The sequence below is a fragment of the Pan paniscus genome, chromosome 1, assembly GCF_029289425.2.
Source record: "Pan paniscus chromosome 1, NHGRI_mPanPan1-v2.0_pri, whole genome shotgun sequence".
NCBI lineage: Eukaryota > Metazoa > Chordata > Mammalia > Primates > Hominidae > Pan > Pan paniscus.
The window spans coordinates 28816229-28841025 of record NC_073249.2 but is presented as its reverse complement, the minus strand read 5'-3'; the positions used below and the strand labels follow the sequence as shown (position 1 = coordinate 28841025).

Here is a 24797-nt window from a genome sequence, read left to right as displayed (position 1 = left end):
ATATACTCTTCTCTTGAAACATTTATAGAACATTTCAGCTAAAATGCAACTAGGATGAAAATTTGTTACCCTACATACACATATTAGAAAATAAGGAATTGAAAATTAATCAGCTAGTGTTAGAGAACTAAATAGGTTCAAGAGGTCAGTTTTGCAACCTAAAATAGGTTAAACAGATAAGGTAAGTAGAAGGAGGAAGTAATGAAAATTAGAGCAGCCATTAATGAAATAGCAAAATAAAGAAAAATTACAGAAATCAGAAACCTAAAAAGCTGGTTCTTTGAAAAGATGAATAAAACAGAAGGGGCTTTGGGACAGAGCTCTTGTGCATGTCAACATTTGGTGCTAGAGAAGAGCAGCAAAGGGCAGTGAAGTATCTGTTAGAAGGAAAATCTGGAGATTGTGGTGTTGTGGAAGCCAAGAGAATAAAGAGGGATAGGTCATCTGTGTTAAATGCAGCTGTTGTCAATCAGCAGGTAACTGATGATCTTGACAAGGCTAGTCCCAGTGGAATGATGGAGGCAAACCTGGTTGGAGTGGGTTGAAGTAAACACAGAGAAGTGATACAACAACTACAAAAACTTCTTTTAAGAACTTTTTATATATAGGAAAGCAGAGAAATAGGCCCATAGTTGGAAAGGGACATGTGGTCATGGGAGAATTTTCTCTTTACCAGGAGATACAGGAGCATGTTTATATGCTATTGAACAAAGTCTATTTGAGAGGGAGTAATTGATGATTCAGGTAAGTGAGACTAAGTGCGGGAGCAAAAGCTCTTGAAAAGATGGAACTGAACAGAATCCATAGCATGGGAAGTGGTTTTGGCAGGGAGATTTCACATAGGCAGAGAATATGGAGGCAGTGGGAAGGCTGCAGTTTTGATACAGATTGATGACTGAGTGGATCTCTAATTGTTTCTGGATTAATGAACCATAAAGCAAAGACATCACTGGCAAATGGGGATGTAAGAAGACAGAGGAGGAAGAATGAAGTGGAAGTTTTAGAGAAGAGTAAAGTGAGTGTACAGTAGTCCCCCCTTATACTTGGGGTATATGTTCTAAGACTGTGTTAGTCCGTTTTCACACTGCTGATAAAGACATACCCAAGATTGGGTGATTTATAAGGAGAAAGAGGTTTAATGGACTCACAGTTCCATATGGCTGGGGAGGCCTCACAATCATGGCAGAAAGCAAAAGGTACCTCTTACATGGCGGCAGGCAATAGAGAATGAGAGCCAAGCGAAAGGGGAAACCCCTTATAAAGCCATCAGATCTCATGAGACTTATTCACTACCATGAGAACAGTATGGGGGAAACTGCCCCCCCATGATTCGTTTATCTCCCACCAGGTCCTTCCCACAACACATCAGAGTTATGGGAGCTCCAATTCAGGATGAGATTTGGGTGGGGCCACAGCTAAACCATATGAAAGATCCCCCCCAGTGGATGGCTGAAACTGCAGATATACATATACTGTGCATGAATTTCTTTTTCCTCCTTTGCAACTTCATGGTTAGATTTGTTCTTCCCATGGATCTTAATTGCCTCAGCATGGGATTATTATTTTTTCCTTATTGTTGAGAACTTGTACCTTCTCACTTAAATTAAGTACATTATGGCTTCTCTTTGGCATACCTTAATGGCCAGCATCACTGCCCTTGCACTTGGACCATTACGAAGTAAAATAGAGTTACTCAAACATAAAAGCACTGTGATGCCGAGACAGCCTATCTGATAAGTGAGATGGCTACTAAGTGACTAATGGGTGGAAAGCCTATACAGCATGTGTATGCTGCACAAAGGCATGATTCAGGTCCTAAGCAGGACAGAATGGACAAAGTAAGACCTCATCATACTATTCAGAATGATGCACAATTTAAAATGTATGAATTGCCTATTTCTGGAATTTTCAATTTAATATTTTCAGGTCATGGTTGACCTTAGGTAACTAAAACCAGAGAAAGTGAAATCACAGATAAGCGGGGAATACTGTACTCAAAGTACAGAGGACTGTCAGGTGATGTTGAGTCCTCATTGGGATCTGTGACCAAAAATTTAAGTGAAATCAGGGAGCTCATTTGTATATGTGTGTAACAATGTTGAGCTTTCAGGTGCAGGTGTAGAGTAGGGAGTGGTTGGGTTTTGGAATGGTGTGGGTTTGCCAAGCAAATATGGAAGAGTGTGGAAAGCAGGGAAGTTAGGGATGTTTGCAAAGGAGTGGTTATACTGAAGGACCCTGACATATAACCTGAGTAAGGAGGTGTAGGTAGGACATTACAGGGATGAATGGTAGTGAGAATGGGAAGGGCCAGTGAATTAGAGGCTTTGAGGTTAAAGAAAGCTTTGAATATTCCAGGAAAGGTATTTGGGACCAGAGTTAAACACATGAAATAAATGCTCTATATCAAGCTTGTCCAACATGCAGCCCCTGGGCTGCATGCAGTCCAGGATAGCTTTGAATACAGCCCAACACAAATTTGTAAACTTTCTTAAAACATTACGAGAATTTTTGTGATTTTTTTTAAGTTCATCAGCTGTCATTAGTGTTATTTTATGTATGGCCCAAGACAGTTCTTCTTCTTCCAGTGTGACCCAAGGAAGCCAAAAGATTGGACACTTCTGCTCTAAATGTTCTTAGCTTCTCTGTGACAAGATTTACTTAGAGGGATACATGAAAAGTTAAAAAGTTACAAAGAACAAGGTCAAACAGAGTTTGATAATAGTGTTTCTAAGCAATGTGACAGGATTTAAGCACTTCCTGGGAAGATCCATGCCATTTTGAGACACATGATCAGATAAATATTGTTAATATTGTCTGAGTTATTATTAAGATCTACTAGAATACTATAGACAATGGTTAATGAAAATTGGACTTGGGTGAATGAAGAGACAGTATGTTAATGAATAAAAGATCAACCATTTTGTATTTGGAATTTGGCCAGGGAGCTGTTGTGTTCTGTTTACTTCTAGATATTCTAGATTTCAGAGTTTCATGGACTTAGAAAATTAATAAAAATAAAAACCTATTGGCAATGGATGACATTGCCAGCTTTTTGTTTGTCAAGTATGTGGGGGAAAACTTACCATGAGAAGAAGGCCATGATTTCAGAGGGATGGTCCTTTTAAGAGAGAACATTTGGCAATCTTACACTAATATATGTGTATGCATTTGCATATGCATACAAATATATATTTTTTATTTGCTGAAGACCTGTGTAAACTTTTATCTGGTTGGAAATATTTTGGAAACACTTAACTTGCTTATTTGAGAATCTTGGTATAGCCAGTTGGCCTTTTGATGATACTATTACTATTAACAAAAACAGGCCGGTCATGGTGATTCACGCCAGTAATCCCAGCACTTTGGGAGGCTGAGGCAGGTGGATCACTTGAGGCCAGGAGTTTGACACCAGCCTGGCCAACGTGGCGAAACCCCATCTATACTAAAAATACAAAAAAAAAATTTACCTGAGTGTGGTGGCACACACCTGTAATCCCAGCTACTTGGAAGGTTGAGTCACGAGAATCACTTGAGCCTGGGAGGTGGAGGTTGCAGTGAGCCAAGATAGCGCCACTGCACTCCAGCCGAGGTGACAGAGCGAGAACTCTGTCTCAAAAGGAAACAAAAACAAAAACAGTAGCTAAGATAAAACTTCAGCCATAATGAGTAAAGGACTTTGAAGGTCCCCAAAGAACTGTGTAATTGATGAGGATTTCCATTAAATGCTCAGGACCATTTACAAACTCCCACCTCCCTCAACCCAGTAACATTTTGTATAGTTGTCACTCCATGTCTGTGGGGATTGGTTCCAGGACCTCCCGCAAAAAAAAATTGACAGATGCTTAAGTCCCTTTATATCATATGGCATAGTATAATATTTGCATATATCTTGTGTATATCCTCCTATATACTTTAAAGCATCTTTAGATTACTTACAATACCGAATACAGTGCCTTCACACCAGTTCATTCATGTGGATTCAATGTAGTATTTGGCAGAGCAAATTCAGGTTTTGCTTTTTGGAACTTTGTGGAATTTTTTTTTTCTGAATATTTTCAATCCATAGTTGGTTGAATCCATGGATGTGGGACACTATAGATGTAGAAGGCCAACTGTACATATTGATATCAGTCCTCTTCCTGCATTTAAGTAGGTAGCTTGGCCAGTAGCAGGTGCTGAACTAAGACACAGTCTCTTGGCAGGTCAGGGCTGTCTTTATTGCTTTGTCTACAAAATGTGGTTCTTAGTATGGTGCTCAATAAATGTCTGAGATCAAGGTAAATGAAATAATGTATCCCAAAGGCAGCTCCTAACACTGGAAGGGAAAATCCTTTCAAGCAGTAAATTAATGTAATTCTTGATTTTGGCAAATCGTAAATACAACCTGCAAAGACAATGAGGAAATTTATAAATAATTTTCCTTAAAAGAAGGTAAAAGAAAAGCCAAAAAAAAAATTACCAATTACCTGAAAAATAATGGCTAACATTTATTGAATGCTTAGTATACCTCTTACTGTATTGTATGTTACTCATTCCATTTACTCAGCGTTACTGAGTTCCTACTTGTGAGTACTGGGGACTGTTCCTAGGAATCAGGACTATAGAAGTAAATAAGACAGACAAGATTCTTATTCTTACAAATCAGATGAAAACAAGTAAATGATAACTGTCTATCATTTTAGATAGTAGTAAGTTATGTGAAGAAAATAAAGGAAAGTTAAAAGATGGAGAGAAACTGGCAGGAGGCATTTTTAAAAACAGTGATCAGAGAAGACCCCTCTGTGTAGTTGGGTGAAAATTGAGCATAGCCCTTTGAAGAAGATATTATCATTCATTTTCCTACTTGTGGTAACCTAGGAATACGCAAGTTAAAAAACGTGCCCAAGGTCACACAGCTTACAAGTTGCAGTGCCTGGATTCAAACCAGGTGGCCTGATTCCAGACCTGTTCATTTCTTTTAATCACTGTGCTAAAGTCTGTAGGAATGAATGAATAATCAAAACATATTTTTAATGGAAATATTTTTAATTTGAACCCCCATCTTTTTTTGCTTTAAAAAACTGATAATCCAGTTTATATAGAGAGAGCCTTCCTTCTTTATTGTGCTGTCTTCCTTTTGGTTATTTCATTGTAAATCACTACTTCCGTTAGAGGATAGCAGTGGAAAAGAGAAGAGTTGCCAAGTTAAAATGGATTACATGCTTATTTATTAAAAACATTAGTTTAGTGAGAGACAAAGTAGAAATCATTGCATTAAATGGCCTTTAAATAGCCTGTGGATTTAATTTCTCTGAGTTCTCTGTGCTCTTAATTTAATACAAATAATTGAGGGTTTTTTGTTTTATGTGTTTTTAGTCTGTAACTTCTTTTTGTGGCTTGGATTGAAACAGTATTCATTAACTAAAGGCTTTGTGACATCTAATGAGTATGAGGTACTGCACTGGGGAAGCCCAGTAGTAGGGCTGTATGTATTTGGATGTTTAATCCTTTGTTTCATACATGAAAATCTGTTGTGAGCTGAGTATCTGGTACAAAGTGTTTTGTTTGGTATGAGACAAATGAGTCAGCACTTTTTCTGCCCTTTGGAGACATACAATTAATTATTTAATTATAGCGATAATTGTTAAGAAGGTAAAAACCAGATGTGTATGCATATTGTTTTCTCTATATATTATCCAATTAGGTCTCGGATGGTACAAGGTAGATAAGAGATCTACTGAATTACAACTCAGGTGGCCTGAGAATTGCTGTTTAATGTTGGGAAACAATTCTAGCTGACAGAAACATAGCATCCTGTGTGTACCTTTCTTATAAAGTACCATATCATATGGAAACTGTTAGTTTTTCCTACTAACCTTTAATATTTTGGGCCATTTCTTGTAATCATGTTTATTTCTTCAGCAACTATAGGTTGTCAATTAGTATTGGTTAAATTCAACTAGACAATGTGATGTTGAAGTGTAGGGACTTCATCTTATTCCTGAAGTAATACTGTCTTTTTTCTTCTTTAAGGCTGTTTATTCAAATACCAAAGAAGAAGTATCCAATATAATTTCCTCTTTATTATCATTATTCTCATTTTCTTCTTTAGATTACTTTTTCTCCTCTCTTCCCCTTCTATTTTTTCAGAGAAGAAACTTGCTTATATTGTAATTTAAAACACTACAGAACTACCTATTTTATGCAAAAGCATGTAAAATCCCAAATGTGTATAATTCTGCCTTTATATTTCAGTAAGGTATTGTTTGCAGTAAATTTTTCATTAAGAATAGAACAGTAGATGTGAAAAATGAGCAGAGCTTTAGGGGAAAATAAGTATATTTTAATTATATCCATCAAATAGATTCCCATTTGTTTCTCACTGAGCATTTAAGCTATAACATGAATGATCAGTTTTCTCAGCTGTGACCATCATTTAGAGCCTGTGGGTGTCTTTCATCAGCTAACAACCTATTTCAGATGGTGCCACAATATTGAGGTCCTTCTGGGAGCCACCAGTATCCCTATGGTAATATCCAGAGAATACTACCTTGACTCTTGGTTTTGTAAAGTGGCCCATAATCTTGATTTGTTGAAGTTGCCATCATTGTTTTGGAGGAACAGAAGGAAATGCTGAAATGTGAGTGTGTACTTGTATATGCACTGTTCTGTGAGGGCTGGCTACATGGCAAGCCCCTGGTCTTGGATTGCCTATGAAGAGTGGGGGTCGGTGGGGGAGGTTGGAGCAACAAAATATAACTGGGAGTGGGGGAGGAAACAAAGGCTTCCCTAGCCCAAAAGCTCAGGCTAAAGACTCTGTAGGAGGAAACTGGCCTTGTTGTAGTAGCCAGTGAGAGATATTGATGAGATTTTTCCTTGTCCATGCCTGTAAGAATTCCCGTCAGATTTTTTATGTTTTTCTCTCACTTATTGTTTTTAGTTATTTGTAAGGCTGGACAGTCACAAGCCTCTGGCACAAGGGGCAGAGCCTGCCTTGCAAAGCTTACCATGTAGATGAAAGCTGATAACACTCTGTAAACACTCAGCCCCAAGAGGAATCCTTTGGTATCTTCAGAGACTGTTAATGTTGGGATAGGAGGAAGGTTTGGGGAGGTAGCTCTAGTGAAAAGCATAGGTCTTATAGTAAGATGGATTTAGGTTTTGCCTCTGGAACTGACATTTACTAGCTGTGTGACATTTGTTTTGCTTTCCAAGCTTCTGATGTCTCATCTTTAAATTGGGTAATGTTATCAGTTTCTCAAGCTTACAATTAGGATTAAATAATATAATGTCTAAAAAAGCATTCAACACAGAAGACATTGTCAGTGTTGAGTAAATGATGACTGCTATTACTATTATTGGACTGGTAGTAACATTATTCCTGTTTTCAGGGATTACAAGTAGTTGCCAATGTATTCTGCTTGTAGTAGAAGCTAGGACAAAATGGAAGAGAAGTGACCAGATGAAAGAACCACCATTTAAGGCATAAACCTATGCTATTTAGTCTTGAATGATCTATTAATAAAGAATAATACTGAGTCACACCATTTCACCATACATCTATCTGCTAGAATTTTCTAGTTTGGATCTCCATCTGCAGACCAGAAAACATTTGTACTTGAAACTATTATTGGTCAAGCAGTTTACTGAGAGCAAACCGTTGCTGGGGTTTTTTGTTTTGTTTATTTGTTCATTTCTAAAAGGAGGTGATGTGAGTGGATGTAAATACACTGTGCTTGCCAGGATCAGTAAATGTAATTTGTGTGGGCATGTATGTAGTTCCCTAATGACAGCAGTATTAACTAAACAAATTATGAAATTGAAGAAAAAATGTCAATACATAGTAGATATTTAGTTAGCCTTTGGTGAACAAATTCAGGCATAATCTACTAATTTGCTTAGAAAGTAGGTAAGTAGTTTCTATCTACTTAGTAACTACTTAATAGCAGCCATCATTTACTCAACACTGACAACATCTTCTGTGTTGAATGCTTTTTTAGACATTATTTTATTTAATCCTCATTGTAAGCTTGAGAAACTGGTAACATCTGCTAAGTAACTACTTAGAAACTAACTACTTAATAGTCTTTTGTTTAAATATTTTTGTTGATAGGTAATATATTCAAATACATGAAAATTTTAAAAGTTCAAAAGGGTATGCCAGTGAAGTTTTCTTCCCCACCTAGTCCTTAGTATCTTGAGTTTGTTTTCATATATATTTTATGTATATATAAGCAAATACAGATTTCTCCCTTACACAAATGGCAGCATATGACACTGTAAGTGTAATAGTATGTCTTAGAAATGATTGCATATCACTATATGAAGATTTTATTTCTAAAAATTGCTTAATACTCTACCTATGGACATATTTAACCAAGTTTGCTACTGATGGCTATTTAGGTTGTTTCCGACCTTTTGTTATTACAAATATTTTATTGCAGTGAATGTCTGACCTGTACTTGTGTAATTTCACATTCATATGTGTGGGAATTTATTTGTAGGCTAAAATCTTAGAAGTGGAGTTGCTGGCTCAAGGAGTAAATACTAAAGAAGCTTCTGATAGGACAAAATTAGTACTTGTGTTTTACCTAAGAGGGATGGAAAAACACAGGAGAGCTACCAGTTATGTGGTAAGCCTTTTCACATTAAAGGCTATTCAGGCCTCTTCCGATTCCTGAAGAGATATCCGAAAGCTAGAATTGCTACTCTGGACTTTCCCTTTATTTTAAAACAACTCGGATTAGGCCTATTTTTCTGATATCAGAAATATTGAAGGGCATTTGTTCCACTTTGAATTGTGACAAGGACAGTAATCACAGTAGGTTCTGGTATTGAGAATGTGCCAAGCACTGTGTTAAATGCTCTCTTTTGTATAATTCTAATTTAAAAATCCTTGACTTATAGGTAATAACAACATTTTATAGAATAGTAAACTGAGGCTCAGAGAGGTAACTTCCCGAAGGTCACATTACTTAGTGGCATAGGCACTATTTGATACTAAGTCTATCTAGCTTTAAAGCTTATCCTCTTAATTACCACATGGCCCCTGCTTTCTATCCATTTGTATTTGCCTAGTATATTTTACTTTTAACTTTTTTTACTTCAGTTGTTTTAGATGTGTCTCTTATGGGCAGCATATAGTTGAATTTAGGTACACCCCTCTCATGGTATAAAAAGTCTTTTTCTTTTGAATAGGTTAATGCAACCCACTTATGCTCAGTAATATAATAGATATGTTTGTTAAAATATTGTTAAATTATTGTATTTGAACCTTTTTGGTACTTCTTGATATTTGTACTTTCTCAGACACTTGGGATATAAAAGTAAATGCAATAAATATCTTTGTTCTTATGAGGGTGAGAAAACACTAATAAACAATCAATCAGTAAGGCAAAGGAGATGTGTGGTATGAAATAGGTCAAAGTAAACCTCACTGCAAAGATGAGATTTAAGCAAAGACTTGAGGGACCTGAAGGAATTGGACAAATTGATATCTGAGAGAAGAATGTTCTAGGCAGAGGGAACATCTAGAGCAAATGACCTGTTGTATGAGTGTGCCAGACATTCCTGAAGAATGGCTATGAAACCAATTTGGCTGGAGCAAGGTGAGTGAGAAGGGGCATAGTAGGAAATGAGGGCAGAAAGGTAATAGGGGGTCCGACTTTGTTAGTCTTACCTTATTGGTCATATAAGGGCTTTGATTTTACTCTGAATAAAATGGGGATCTGTTGCAGGATATTTAACAAAGAGTGTGATGATATGATATGAAAAAGAAAATGTTCCCTATGCTCCTGTTTCCCAGTCCCCTAGCTCCCTTTTCTAGAGGTAACTACTTTCTCTTCTGTGTCTTGTGTAACCTTCTGGAGATAGTCTGTGCTTATTGAAGCATGTGCATGGAGGCACATGTACACATATACACATTTACAAAGAACATACCGTACATACATAACCAGCTCTGCCTATTGATGGACTTTGTGCTTGCTTCTGTTTTTTGCTGTTACAAACAGTGCTACAATAAATATTGTATGTGTTCATCTTTACACTCATTTGTGACTATGTCTGTAAAACTAATTACTAGAAGTAAAATTTCTAGCCCAAGGATTGTGGGAATTTACTTGATAGTTGTCTCCCAACTCCTCCTATACATAGAATTTGTGTCAATTTTCACTGTGACCAATGATATATAAGTATGCCTAGTTCTATACCATCACCATCAAATGCTATCAAACTCTAATCGTTGTAATCTGATAGATGAAAAATAGATTTTATTGTAGCTTTAATTTATATTTCACTTATGATTTACTTCATATGTTTAAAAGTCACATATATGTCCTTTTCTGTGAAATATCTGTATACATCCTGTGCACATTCATATTTGCCCATTTTAAAAGTTGACTTGTGGAAGGTTTAGTATTTTAAAATTAACCATTTTCCTGCCATATGTTACAAATATTTTTTCTTAATTTATTGTCTGCCTCTTTACTTTGATATAAGGAGAGTTTTTTAAAAAATCAACTACTGTCTTTTAAATTTGCGATGTCACATTTATTAAACTTTTTTTTAGTGAGTTCTATTTTATGTTATACCTAGAGAGCCATTTCCCGTGCTGAGACTAAAAAACACTTGCTGAACTGTCGATTCTTTCTTCTAGTACTTTGGTGGTTTCTTTGTCTTTGTGTTTTTTTCTGTTTCTTTTTACATTTATATCCTTAATCAATTGTGAATTTATTTTGGAGTAAAGAGTGATACCTCACTCCTATAGATTCAGCTTTATTTTTTCTAGCTGTTCCAATACCATTTGTTGAATAATTTATTACTTCTTCATTGAGATGAAGTGCTAAATTTCACACTAACATATCACATATGTTTGCATTTAGATCTATTCCTTAGACAAAGGTTTTGTAAAAAGTTTTTTCACCTGGAACTTCTGTAGGATTTCTTCTGTCTTTTATTGTTTTGTCATTCAGAGGTCACAGTTTGTGATGTGTTTATAGATATCAGTAAGCCATGTTTCTGAAAGGTTCAACCTTCTGGAATAAGTCCAGAAGTAAGTGGAAAAATGTTCCTTTGTACCTGTTCTGTATCTAATGGAATTATTGTTTACATGTGAAGTTGAAATAAGAAAAATTAGTAGCTGTAAAGATTCAGAAAGTGTAGCACCTACACACCTATCTGAAAAAAATTTTACAAACTAGAAAAATCGAAGAGAAGTGCAAGGATATAAGAAACAATGGTGAATAATATATCATTTCATAAAAATTAATTAAAAAATTTGGAACAGTGCAGTGCTAGTAATAATAATAGAAAGACCAAATATGACACTGAACCTGGCTTAGTTGAAGAAGGAGTGGAAACTCCAATATGATGTGTGGTGTTTCCTGGGAAGTGATATCTAAGCTGAATGCGAAAGGATGAGTGAAGAGTTAACCCAGTGATGTTTCTCAGAATGTAATGATTGTTAAGGATGTTTCCTGTCTCTTACAACTTTTTGAACCTCCGAAAGATACTTTATTGATTTACTTGGATTTTCTAGGTTTATATTTATACCAGCTGCAGAAAGAGAATACAAATAAATCTTTTCCATGTATATATCTTCTTAAGAAGTATTGCTGATATATCTAATACTACTGCTTTGTTGAATGAGGGTGTTTGATGGGATATTCTTGTTTCTGTTTTTATGGTTTATCTCAGTACTACTCTATGTTTTTAAAGTTGAAGCAGTAAATTGTAATATTTTTCTTGTATAGAGTTAACTTTGCCTTCTGATCATACACCTAATTGATTGAAGTGATAATTGTTTAATATGTTATGGTGATATCAGCTAATATTTCATTTAGGTTCCTTGGATCTCTGTTAATACACTGTATTGGCTACTTTTCTTCATTATTATCTTACTGTTTAGGTTTTAAAACTGAACCTATTTCTAGTACCTAAAAACAAGCCAGGTAAAAGACTACTTGTAATATGAACATTTGGAGAAGTATGCACTTGCTCAATAAGGGCAGGCAGGAACATATTGTACAATTTCTCCCTTTGGATTTATGCTGTGCATAGCATAGTAGCTTTCAGAAGGTTTTAGTGGCAATTTATTTCAATAGCTTTTTCTTTTTCCATTGTTAGAACTCATATTTTTGTGTTTTATGTTTTTGTAAATAGGTATGTGACTGTCTTATCAAATTTATTGACATCTCATTGAAATAAGCTCCGATATATCAAATAAAATTGATTTTTTTGTTTGTAATTAAGTTACATTTTGTGGAGGACTTTTAGTTTTGTTGATTTTAAAGAACCAGATAAAATAATTACTGGACAGTTTGCAGAAGGATTTAAGTTGAGTATTTAACAATAGAAGATAACATATTTAGTGGGTCCATTCATGTACTAGTCACTATATTGAATGATAATGCATGTAAAAGACGTAGTGCGTGACAACTTAAAAGCTCACAGTTTCATAGAACATGGTTTAAAAAAATAAGGTAGTTTCATTGTAAGGTTGTAAGTATTATGTAAAAGAATGTTTCAAGTGCAGTAGGAACATAGAGGAGGAGAATCACAGGTCTTCTGTGCTTCATAAGCATTCTTTTCCAGCTGTTAAAACATTTTTGTCACTCATAAAAGTACTGTCACTGACAACATCCACCATCGTACTATTTAATATGAAAATTCACCTTCAAATGCCAAAACAGGGGAAAGAGGGAGAGATTATTATTGTATAGTAACATAATAAAGGAAGCGTACCAGCTCAGAGAAATATTTCTGACAACTAAACTCAGGCAGATTCATTGCTTGGATCCTTATGAAGTAGGTATTAATTATTATTAATGTATCTTCAGCCATGTTCCTATACAGATGTAACTGTTCTTTTTTATTTATTTATTTTTATTTCTTTAGAGACAGGGTCTCACTATGTTGCCCAGGCTGGAATGCAGTGGCTCTTCACAGGTGCAGTCCCACTGTTGATCAGCACGGGTGTTTTTACCTGCTCTGTTTCTGACCAGGGCTGGTTCACCCCTCCTTAGGCAACCTGATGGTCCCCCACTCCCAGGAGGTCACCATATTGATGCTGAACTTAGTGCAAACACCAGGTCAACATAGTGTACTACAGCCCAGAACTCTTGGGCTCAAGCGATCCTCCCACCAGCCTCCTGAGTAGCTGAGACCACAGGGAAACACCACTGCAGCCAGCAAAGTAGCTGTTCTTTAAGTTATCCTTTGATTAAAAAGACAAGGTTATCACTCTAAAGAGAACTAAAATATCTATGGAAAGAGCTTAAGGGAGCTAGAGAAGTGTTCTTGACTTAGAGTTTAAGAACTATGTGCTTTAAGAAATCTGTAAGCTTCCATAACTTGATAGTGTTGTTCAGATTTTGTGTATCCTTACTGTTTTTTCTTTTCCTTTTTTTTCTTTTTGGAGATAGAGTTTCAGTCTTTTTGCCCAGGCTGGAGTACAATGGTGCGATCTCTGCTCACCACAACCTCTGCCTCCCGGGTTCAAGCAATTCTCCTGCCTTAGCCTCCCAAATAGCTGGGATTACAGGCATGTGCCACCACACCCGGCTAATTTTTTGTATTTTTAGTAGAGACGGGGTTTCTCCATGTTGGTCAGGCTGGTCTTGAACTCCCGACCTCAGGTGATCTGCCCTCCTCAGCCTCCTGAAGTGCTGGGATTACAGGAGTGAGCCACCGCGCCTGGTGGTTGTTTTTTCATGTATAGTTGTTCTTTCAGCTATTGAGAGACTAATGTTGAAATCTCTGATTGTGGTTTTGTTTTCACATATACTTACTTCTGCTTATAAGTTCCACGTACAGTATTATGCTTTGCTTTGAACAGTCATATGTCTTTTAAATAAATGAAGAGATGGAAAAATGTGTACTGTTTTGTATTTACCCACATATTTTCTAGTTCCAGAGCTCTTTATTCATTTATATAGATTCATTTTACCCTCTATTGTTACTTTCATTTCTTTAGCATTTTTTATAGTGTATGTCTGTTGGCAACCAATTCTTTCAGTTTTTGTTAATCTAAAAATGTCTTTTTTGCCTTTTTTGAGGAATGTTTTCACTGGATAATGAATTTTGACTTGCATTTGATTTTTCTATAGCACTTTAAAAATGTTGTCATCTGACTTCCGTTGTTGATTAATGAGAAGTGAGTTGCCATTTGTATTGTTATTCTTATGTGTGAATGTGTCATTTTTCCCTGACTCCTTTTAAGGTTTTTGTTTTCCTCTATGCATGGTTTCAGCAATTTGACAGTGATCTTCTACACTGGGTTTTTTTATTTGTTTGTTTGTTTGTTTGTTTTGGTATTTATCCTTCTTAGAATTTACAGTTTGGAGGAATTGTATGGCCATTATTACTTCAAGTACTTTTTTCTACCCTATTTTCTTTTATTCCTTCTCTGGGCCCCATTTATACATGTGACAGTTTATGTGATATTGACCCACCACAGATCATAGAGGCTTTGTTTATTTATTTATTTATTTATTTATTTGAGATGGAGTCTCACTCTGTCGCCCAGGCTGGAGTGCAGTGGCATGATCTCGGCTCACTGCAAGCTCCGCATCCTGGGTTCACACTGTTCTCCTGCCTCAGCCTCCTGAGTAGCTGGGACTACAGGCACCTGCCACCACGCCCGGCTAATTTTTTGTATTTTTAGTAGAGATGGGGTTTCACTGTGTTAGCCAGGATGGTCTCGATCTCCTGACCTCGTGATCCACCCGCTTCAGCCTCCCGAAGTGCTGGGATTACAGGCATGAGCCACTGTGCCCGGCCAAGGCTTTATTTTTATTCAGTCTTCCTGTGTCCCAGTTGTTAAGATTGGCTATATTTTATTAATCTGTCTTCAAGTTCATTGACCCTTTCTTCTTTGCAGTCTACTGTAATCCTATCCAATGAATTTTTCTTTTTAAATGTTGCAGTATTGTAGTATATTGTATATTGTAGTATATGTAGTATATATTGTAGTATATATGTAGTATATATTGTAGTATATGTAGTATATTGTAGAATTGCCATTTGTCTCTTTATTATAGTTTTCATTTTTCTGCTAACATTTCCCATATGCTTGTTCTTTCTGGCCATATTTTCCTTTACTTTAAAAAATGTATTTATAATATCTGCTTTAAAGTTCTTGCCTGCCGATTCCAACTTCTGGGTCATCTTGGGGTCTGTTTCTGTTGACTATTATTTCTCTTGACAGTGAATCATATTTGTCTGTTCCTTCATGTGTCTAGTAAGTTTTACTTACATACTGGACATTTTTATTGATACTCTACGGAGACTCTGAATTTAATTATCTTCTGAAGTGTTGGTTTTTGCTTTAGCAGACAGTTAATTTGGCTTCACTCAAACTTCAAATTCAGCCTCCGTTGTGGTGGCCAACAGGCCAAATACCTACTTTATTATCTTACACTTCTAACTGCCTTGTTCTAATGTGTTCCTTAGAGGTTGTCTTGCTTATACATCGTTTGGGACTTAGCAAAGCACCTGCAATTAATATACAAATTTCATTTTTCTTCTCCATGACTTCATTTTTCCCAAGGTTTTCTCTCTCACTTTCCAGACATTTTGTGAGCTCCCAAACCTATCCTCAGACTCCTTTTTAGCCGAGAAAACTGTTGCTGTCTGCTTGAGTTTAAGTCACATGGAGCGAGGTGGGCCAGAGTTTGCCCCCAGCTCGAAACTGTAACAAGCCAGATTCTATGTTGTGAAATTTTTCTTCATTCAATGATCAACTTCCCTTAAGACTTTGCCTGCTTTTTTGTGGCTCTTCAGAGCCTTCAAACAGTTGTTTTTAATATTTTGTCTACAGATTATATTTTTGTCTGCTGATAGGTTTAGTTAGTTACAAACTATTCTTTGTTGGAAGCAGAACTTCCCTACTCCTTTAATAAAATGACTTTGAGAAATGAAAGTTTGGTTATTGTTTCTAAATTGCAATGACCTGTATTGGTGCTAATATCACTTGGCCAAAGGGTGGTTGTGGTATGCAAAAATAGCATATTCCAAAGTCCTGAGAGCAGAGCTGTGACAGCCCTACCTTCAGGTCTAATATGTTATCTGACTTTTTAGGAGTATTTGAATATTCGGTCACCAAGCAGATTTAGTGACTGTCATAAAACATTGCAATTTTTAAAAAATATTTCTAAGGATGTATAGCCAGTGAGTAGAAGAACTTCATTTCAGTCAGTATTAAAGGCAGGGAAAATTCTCTTATTACTCAGGAATTTGAGTCTGGTGCTCCATGGGATGCAGCACCGAAGAGCTAATGAAATCATTATCTCTGCTTACTTTGACTACACTGCACACTCAGGGCAAGCTTTAGGGTCACATTACCACTGCTGCAGAAAGAATAAAGGAATTCACAGTCTACTGGATTAAGTGGAAAACTTGAAGAAAGAATGACAGGATTGGAACTTGTGTTTTCAGATAAAGGTAGAAATTTAAAATTCATAGACATGCTGTAATTGAGCTAACATAATTTCTTCTATCTAACAGCCTTAGGATTGAGGTAGTTCCAAATTAAATTCACTGTTTAATCTAGCATGAGCTGAATTGATATTCTTGCCACATTTTCTATTTGAGAATTAAGCTATTGATCAGGAAAGTGAGATCAGCTATCCCAAACTGTACTTCAAAGAGTCCTTCCAAGGAAAGGTTGTCTCCTAAGTGATGCTGTAGCAATCCTAAGGAAAGATGTAATTTTTGAAAATATTTGTTTTGGTGGGTATCTTATAATCAGAATATATAATATATTCAGAATGTATAATATATATAATATAAAATATATGCTGTATATTCTGATTTTTTATTTAAGACATATAAATGTATTGTGTATAAATGATCATGTTTAATGTTGAGAGCTAGGAGATCTTTTAAAAAAATCATTGAGAACAATTTAAACCTGTATCCCAAAATGTGACATGTTACACCAAGGGTTGGCCAACTGCAGCCTATAGGCCCATGGGTATTATTTCTCCAGAATCGTTTGTCGATCTCTGTGTTACACCATACTTGGTGATGGGGATGCAAAATAATCAAGGATTCTGCTCCCATACAGCTTACAATGAAGGGTTTCTCCTTAGGGAATTGACCGTGTATAGCTCCTTTTTTTTTTTCTTCTCTCCCTCCCTCCCCCTCCCTCCCTCCCTCCCTCCCTCCTTCCCTCCTCCCCCCTTTCCCCCTTCCCTCCTTCCCTCCTTCCCACCTCCTTTCCTCCTTCCCTCCTTCCCACCTCCTTTCCTCCTTCCCTCCTTCCCTCCTCCTTCTCCCCTTCCTGTCCTTCCTTCCTTCCTCCCTCCCTCCCTCCCTCCTTCCCTCCTTCCCTCCTCTTTCTCTCCTTTCCTCCTTCCCTCCTACTTCTCTCCTTCCTTCCCTCCTCCTTCTCTCCTTCCTTCCCTCCTTCCTTCCTTCTTTCCTTCCTTCCTTCCCTCCCTCCTTCCTTCCTTCTTTCCTTCCTTCCTTCCTTCCTCCCTCCCTCCCTCATCCTTTCTTTTCAGACTCTGCTAAAATGTAAACATGTCTGATAAGAATCTTCCAATTGTTCATAAGTTTTTCCCTTTTCTCTTGTGTTTACTTTTTAATTTTAAAATAACGATAGCATTGTGTATCTACTGACATTGCCGTGTAACAAATCATCCCAACCTAAGTGGCTTAAACCAAGAACCATTTATGATTTCTCATGAGTCAGAGTCAGCTGTGGATCAGTTGATTAAATCTTGGCTTAACTGGCAGTGACTCTGCTCCATGTATTTCTCATCGTCCTGCTGTCAGTCTGGATAAGTCCTTCTCATGGTGATGGCAGACAGCAAGTTGAGACACAACAAGGCCTCTTGAAGTCTAGCTTGGGACTCGCATACCATCATGTCTAACTCATTTTATTGGCCAAAAAAAAAAAAAAAATCACTTGACTAAACCCAAAGAGTGGGAAAGTATGCCCCCGCCCTCAGTGGGAGGGTCCTGGAAAAGTTACATGGCAAAGGGTGTGAAAATTTGGGATTAATAATACAGTTCATCAAAATGTGGTATAGTATTAATATATAGCCTACAACCAGCATTAGGAGCTGAGCTACATCTCAAGTATTTTAATGCATATTGCTTTTATATGCATCAAAGATCTGGACAGCATGGACTTATTCCTCAGAAGTCATTCTATAAGGGTACCAGGAGTATGAGGATCCTAAATCCCTTCAATTTAGTTAGTATGTATCAAATGCCTTATTTGTGCCTAACACTGTATTAAGTTATGGGGCTTTAGGAGCTTTAAGTTAACGGTAAACACAGACCATGGACAAGTACTTAGAAGATGGTGTGAGAGTTCTAATAGTTGAAGTATATATTGGGTATATAGGTAGCAACAGAAAAGAGGAATAATCATCTCTGTGAAAAGACATAGAAAGCTGTGTGGAGGAGATACTCATATTAAATCTTGAAAGATGAATGGCCAGATGCGGTGGCTTATGCCTATATCTCAGCACTTTGGGAGGCTGAGGTGGGAGGATTGCTTGAGCCCAGGAGTTTGAGAACAGCCTGGCCAACATGATGAGACTCCATCTCTACAAACAAAACAAAACAAAACAAAACAAAACAAAAAAACAGTTAAAAAAGCAGCCAGGGGCAGCAGTGCACACTTGTAGTCCCAGCTACTCAAGAGGCTGAAGTGGGAAGATCACTTGAGGCTGCAGTGAGCAGTGATCGTGCCACTGCACTCCAGCCTGGGTGACAGATCAAGACCCTGTCTCAGGAAGAAAAAAAAAAAAAAAGATACATCTTAAAGGCTGGAGAAGTCAGCATTCCCTGCAGAACAAGTTCAGGTAGAGAAGTACTAGTTGTAGGAAATATCATGGCAGTCTGTTAACTCTTAGAAATTAAGTACTATAATTAAAATCTCTTGTTTCTACCCAGGTAATAGAAGAGTCTCCAAGAGCCAGTGAATAACTTTATATTTTACTCCTTCTTACATTATTTTCATTGCAGTTCTCAAATGTTGGCATGCATCAGAATCACCTGGAAAACTTGTTGAAATACAGAGTGCTGGACCCTACCCCCAGAGTTTCATATTCAGTAGGTCTGGAATAAGACCAGAGAATTTGCATTTTGAACAAGTTCTCAGATGATTCTGATGGTGCTGGACCAGGGATAACACTGTGAAAACTATTGCTTTATTGAATCCTTCCTGTGTATCTGGCAGCCTGTAATGTGCTGAGTACATAAAGATGAAAAGAAAACATCTGTGCCCTAAAATTGCTTATAATAGGGTGGTGGGAGACAGACGAGTAAATGTATAATGATAGCACAATGGAAAGCATGCTGTGATACGTGGAAGTACAGGTTGTGGCGAGAATACCCCAAAGCGCATCTAACACAGAATGAGGCCAGAGGTTGCAGATGTGTATAAGACCCAGAAAAACCCTTAATCCTGAGCTGAGTTTTAAAAAATTATCATAAAATAAAACAAAAAGTAGTAACAAATAGAAAAATGACTTTGAATCATGCTTTGCATGAGATTGGTAAATGGATTCCTCTTTAATGTTGCCTTTAAGATCAAAATTCTTTAGGAAGCTGTTGCTTTTACAGGTAGGACAATATAACTCTGCATTAGTCATTTTGCAAACAAAAGATATCCTTTCCTTTGTTATTTTGTTTTATTCTTCTTCAGCAATTTTTTAAGAAGCCAGAGAAAGATGTTGTGTTTATTATGTGTGATTCAACATTTTCACAAAAACTGCTAGAAATTTTATGTATGTCAAAATGCAGACAAAGCTAGACAAGAGCAGGAACAATCACAGCTAGTGAAACAGAGCTGGTTAGGCAGCTTGACCTGGGAATTTAGGTGCTGAGTCCATAGGTGAACAGGATCAGCTCTCCATTGCAATTGTAGGTTAGCGTGAGACCATGAGACAAAGTGACATCTTTGCCTCCAGAACAGCACTGATGCAATGGATAGATTATGGACCTGGGCAGGACTATAGATAGCTTTCACTTGGACATGATAAACTGGGTGAGGGGGTTGGGCAGAAATGAATTAGAGGTATACTTGAGGCAGGCTGCTGATTGGTCAGTTCTTTGAGTTATATGCCCAGAAAATGGAAGCAAGAACATGACAAATGGCTGGGCTAGTTTTGAGAAAGAGATTTATACTCATGAGGTTGTCTTGGCAATAAAGACATTCTGCCTTTTTAATGAAGCAGCCCTGAGCTATACTGTCATCACAACCTAAAGCGATAACACCTTTATAGGAATAATGGTTTGTGAGGCTTCTGGCTGTATATTTACAATTTTAAATTGAAAGCATATCCCTAAAGCCATGTAGAATATTTCACTTTATTTTATTTTTTTGAGATGGAGTCCCGCTCTGTCACCCAGGCTGGAGTGCACTGACATGATCTTGGCTCACTGCAACTTCCGCCTCCCAGGTTCAAGTGATTCTCCTCCCTCAGCCTCCTGAGTAGCTGGGATTACAGGCACGTGCCACCACAACTGGCTAATTTTTGTGTTTTTGTAGAGATGGGGTTTCACTGTTTTGGCGAGGCTGGTCATGAACTCCTGACCTCAAGTGAACCGCCTGCCTTGGCCTCCTTAAGTGCTGGGATTACAGGCATGAGCCACCATGCTTGGCCTGAATATTTCATTTTAAACAATTATACTCTACCTGGTAAAGGGAGCTGAAGTCCAGAAGAAATTATAAATAGAATGCTCAAACTTCAAAAGGATGTAGTGCAATATGTTTTTATTGAAGAATTGGTAATAATAATTATTTGTACTCTTTTTACTTGTCCTTTTATAATATAATTTAATTAACAATGAAATCTTGTAAACTTTTTCTTAGCATACATCTGTGGATGGATATACTGAACCACACATCCAGCCTACCAAGTCAAGTAGCAGACAGAACATCCCCCGGTGTAGAAACTCCATTACGTCAGCAACAGATGAACAGCCTCACATTGGAAATTACCGTTTACAAAAAACAATAGGGAAGGGAAATTTTGCCAAAGTCAAATTGGCAAGACACGTTCTAACTGGTAGAGAGGTAAGTTTGCACAATGCCTTTTAATATCTGCCTGGACCTCTCTGGAGTCTTGTTAAAGCTTCCTTATAGCCCATGTTTGGGAGTAAAATGACAGTTTCAATATGATTAACACTGGGGTGTGTGTGAATGGAACATTAGTAGGCAGAGGTTTATCACGGCATAGAAGTTGACCTTTTAATATTTAGAAAAGAATCATTCCTATATATTAGCATCTCATAAATCAGGTGTGCTGCAGATGAGCTTTCCTCAGATTCTGACTTTCGTTATATGATTTCTGTGAACATTTCTGATTGCCATTGCTGCCCAGCCCTCAGGAACAAAAGTTCTTGCTGCTTGATATAAGTTAGGTATAAATATGTAGAAAGTCACCTGCTAATTTGTATCTGTTTAGAGACTACATTGAACAAGTACTTCTATATGGGTGGTTTTCTCAGGTAATAAGATAATTGGATTTCTAAAATCTCGTGTGTTTTAAGTTATATGTATTTATATAGTAAGAATTTATATGTTTGCACATATGTACGTTGTGTATATATACCTGTATGCTAGGGTTAAAGACTTTATTTGAATAAATATGTAACATTTTGTATTATATAACGTTTACTAGATCTGATTAGGACATTATAAAAAAAAATCTCAATCAGGCCCAATGCAGTGGCTCATGCCTGCAATCCCAGAACCTTGGGAGGCTGAAGGTGGGCATAATTGCTTGAGGCCAGGAGTTCAAGACCAGCCTGGGCAACATGGCAAAACCCCAGCTCTACAAAAAATACAGAAATTAGCTGGGCTTGGTGGTGTGCAACTGTAGCTACTTGGGAGCTTGAGGTGAGGATTACTTGAGCCCGGGAGGTCAAGGCTGCAGTGAACTGTGGTAGCACCACTGCACTCCAGCCTCAGCAACAGAGTGAGATCCTGTCTCAAAAAAAAAAACAAAACCTCAATGAAAATATTTTTAATAAATTTTCACTTTGCTCTATGTATAATATTATTGTCGTTTCCCATTGAATTTGGTTCCTTCTGTCTATTCTGACCCCAGGAGCCATTCAGAGGCAGGGAATACTGGGCAAAGCCTTAGATATTCAAGTCCATTTTGTCAGTTTGCTCTAAGTAAGCTTGGATATCCAATCTCTCTACCAACATAATTGTTTTATTCACATAATATTTAACTTACTGCAAGTTCACAAGCCACTTCCCCCTATAATTGTTGCTTATCAAGATCGTGAGTAAAAGGTTAAGATACAGGATGATTTTTACTTTAAAGAAGGAAACTTAGAAGAAATAACAAAGCTTTCATTTCATTGGCTCAGGGTCAAAAGATTAAAGACTTGGGTCAATGGAGTATATTCTAAGACTGCCAAATTATCAAAATGTTACTATCTGATTATGTGAACACCTAAAAAGAGCTAAATTATATCTAGTTAGGAATGAAACAGAAATTGGATTTTTTGTAAGTTTTATTCATTAAAATATGCATTTTTCAAATAGAGTTTAATGATTCTTCTTTTTTAGGTTGCTGTGAAAATAATAGACAAAACTCAGCTAAATCCTACCAGTCTACAAAAGGTATTTAATTAATTTAATAAGTAATTAGAATGTGAGTTTATCATTAACATGTGATGTTCTGTAAAATCAGTCATTCTAAATTTTCTATTAGGTACAATTCTACATTTCATCAATATAAGAAGAAAAGACATAATATAAAATGTAATGTTTATGACTTACCAAGTAGTTGCTTGAAAACTATCTACTACTTAAATACATGTAGTATATGAAAGAAATGTATCTCTTCTATTCAATAGAATGAAACCTTGTGTCATACATTTTGAAGTATTCAGGATTTGAAATATTCAAATATTTTGAAGTATTTTCAAGTATTCAGAATTGACCTCTGAAAATTAGACTTATATTAAATGAATAATCCATTTACTGATAATATCTGGTGCCTTAGCTGTTATATAAAATGACAAATGGTGGTGGCCTAAGCCATTTAAACTTTTGTGAGTTTTCAGATAAAGTCCAGAGACCTTGCTGATAAGCTTCTTAATTAAAAATCTAGTTAGAAGTTAATATTGTTCATAGGTGAGTTTCCTTTTATTGCTTCATTTGCTCTTCTTCCTTCTTCCACAAGAACTACTAGTCTTTCAGATAACTCACAGTACAAAATAAGAATGTTTCTTTAAAGGATTGAAAATATGAAACAACATAGAGAGAAAAGAAAGCAGTTAGGAAGGGGATTGCCTTAGCAAACCAAAGCTGTTTCACGTTACTTCATTAATTACTTAAATGGGAAAATTTTCTCAGATGCGCATTTTAGTACTTTAAAAATGAAGCAAATGTTTTAACATTTATGCCATATGTGATAGGTTTGTATAGAGTGAGAGAATATACATTGTGACTTTTACTAGAATATAATGGGACCATTGTCACATATGTAATTTTAACACAAATGACTTTGAATTCCTAAAACAGAAAGAATCTTATAAGAAATTGTTAGTATGCTGTGCTTACATCTGCTATGATTATAGCATTAGATTAAAATTTTAGATTTGTGATATTCAAACTTTCTTCTCATTTGGCTCAGTCCCAGATTTCTTCTTAGAGCTCTGCCTTTGTATTTATCAGAGATTCTTTTGAAAATTTGACAACCAGTATAACTTTTCATAACACTGATATTTCTGCCCAGTAAGAACATGAAAACTTTGCTGGGTTCTTCTTTTTCTGTGAATGTGAGATAATGTATTATGGGTCTCTTCTTGGAGAAAGTCTCTTCTTTTAGCACCAGTCTTTTTGCTAACCATGATGCCTTTGTGTAAGTGAGAAAAAGACATCCTACCTGGACCAATTAACTATGCAAAGATGCTGTTTTTTACTGGGCTGGAACCACAGTAGGACATATCTTTGCCTACCCCTGTGCTGGGAACCCACTTAAAATGCACAAACTGGGTAATTGTACACAGTGTCCCTGTCCATGGCCCACCTAGCTTTTCTGCTTTTCCTGGATTTAGTTGTGGATTACTCTGGCAAATTGAGTGATTTTTAAGTGGCATCTAGAACTACTCAGGCCTGTTGTGCTAGCTGGAATACACAGCAATGCGACTCCTACTCTGTCTTTCCCAAGGTTGTATAAACAAAGTTGTACTTATTGAAACATGTGAACATGAAACTGAATGTTGCTTTCTTTATCTGAATAACTAAAATGTGTACTTGTTGATGATAAATAATTTCTGTCATAAAATCTACTAATCTTGTTGATAAAGTATTGCTTTTCCAAATAGGCATATAAAAAATGATACAATTTTGTTTTCTTTAACCCGTGAAAATAAAAATAAAGATGAAGACTCACTAAATGTAGCCAGTACACTGTGTGTGTGATTGTTTTTTGAGTGATTTACATGTATGTTGATAGATTTGCTTTCTTTTAGAAGTTCTGAAGAAAAAGCAGATCAAGTCTTCATTAATTCTCATGTGTTTAGAACATTCAGCATTTGACCTTTCCCATTTAGGCAGTAGCATCTCCCAGTCAGTCATACTTAAAAAGTAATGGAATGTGAAACAATCCATTTTTCCCTAGCATTGAAAAAGACAGTAAAATTTGCTTCCATGTCTTAGGTATACTCATAAAAGGCAGGTAATTATCGCACATTTATATGAAATAAGGATTCTTTGTAATCTCACTTCTAGAAGTGTTTGGGTAAATTTGTTCTGGTTTGATCTGAATTTAAGCTGATCCCTCTCCTTTATCCTCTTCTGTGTATCAGATATTTATAGGAATTACTGCCTT

General features: G+C 36.6%; 1 protein-coding gene across 6 annotated transcripts in view; it reads left to right on the top strand.

Annotated features, from left to right (window-relative positions):
• Positions 1-24797, top strand: part of MARK1 (microtubule affinity regulating kinase 1) — a 136479-nt gene that overhangs the window by 30763 nt on the left and 80919 nt on the right. For 5 of the 6 annotated variants that reach the window (XM_003807177.5, XM_003807176.5, XM_008959232.5 and 2 more), the window contains 2 exons: positions 20813-21016; positions 22526-22579. In XM_003807177.5, coding sequence (XP_003807225.1) covers positions 20813-21016; positions 22526-22579 — 258 coding nt within the window. Of the gene's footprint in view, positions 1-20812; positions 21017-22525; positions 22580-24797 lie in introns of those variants that run through there. The other variant, XM_034947200.3, reaches the window with a different exon arrangement.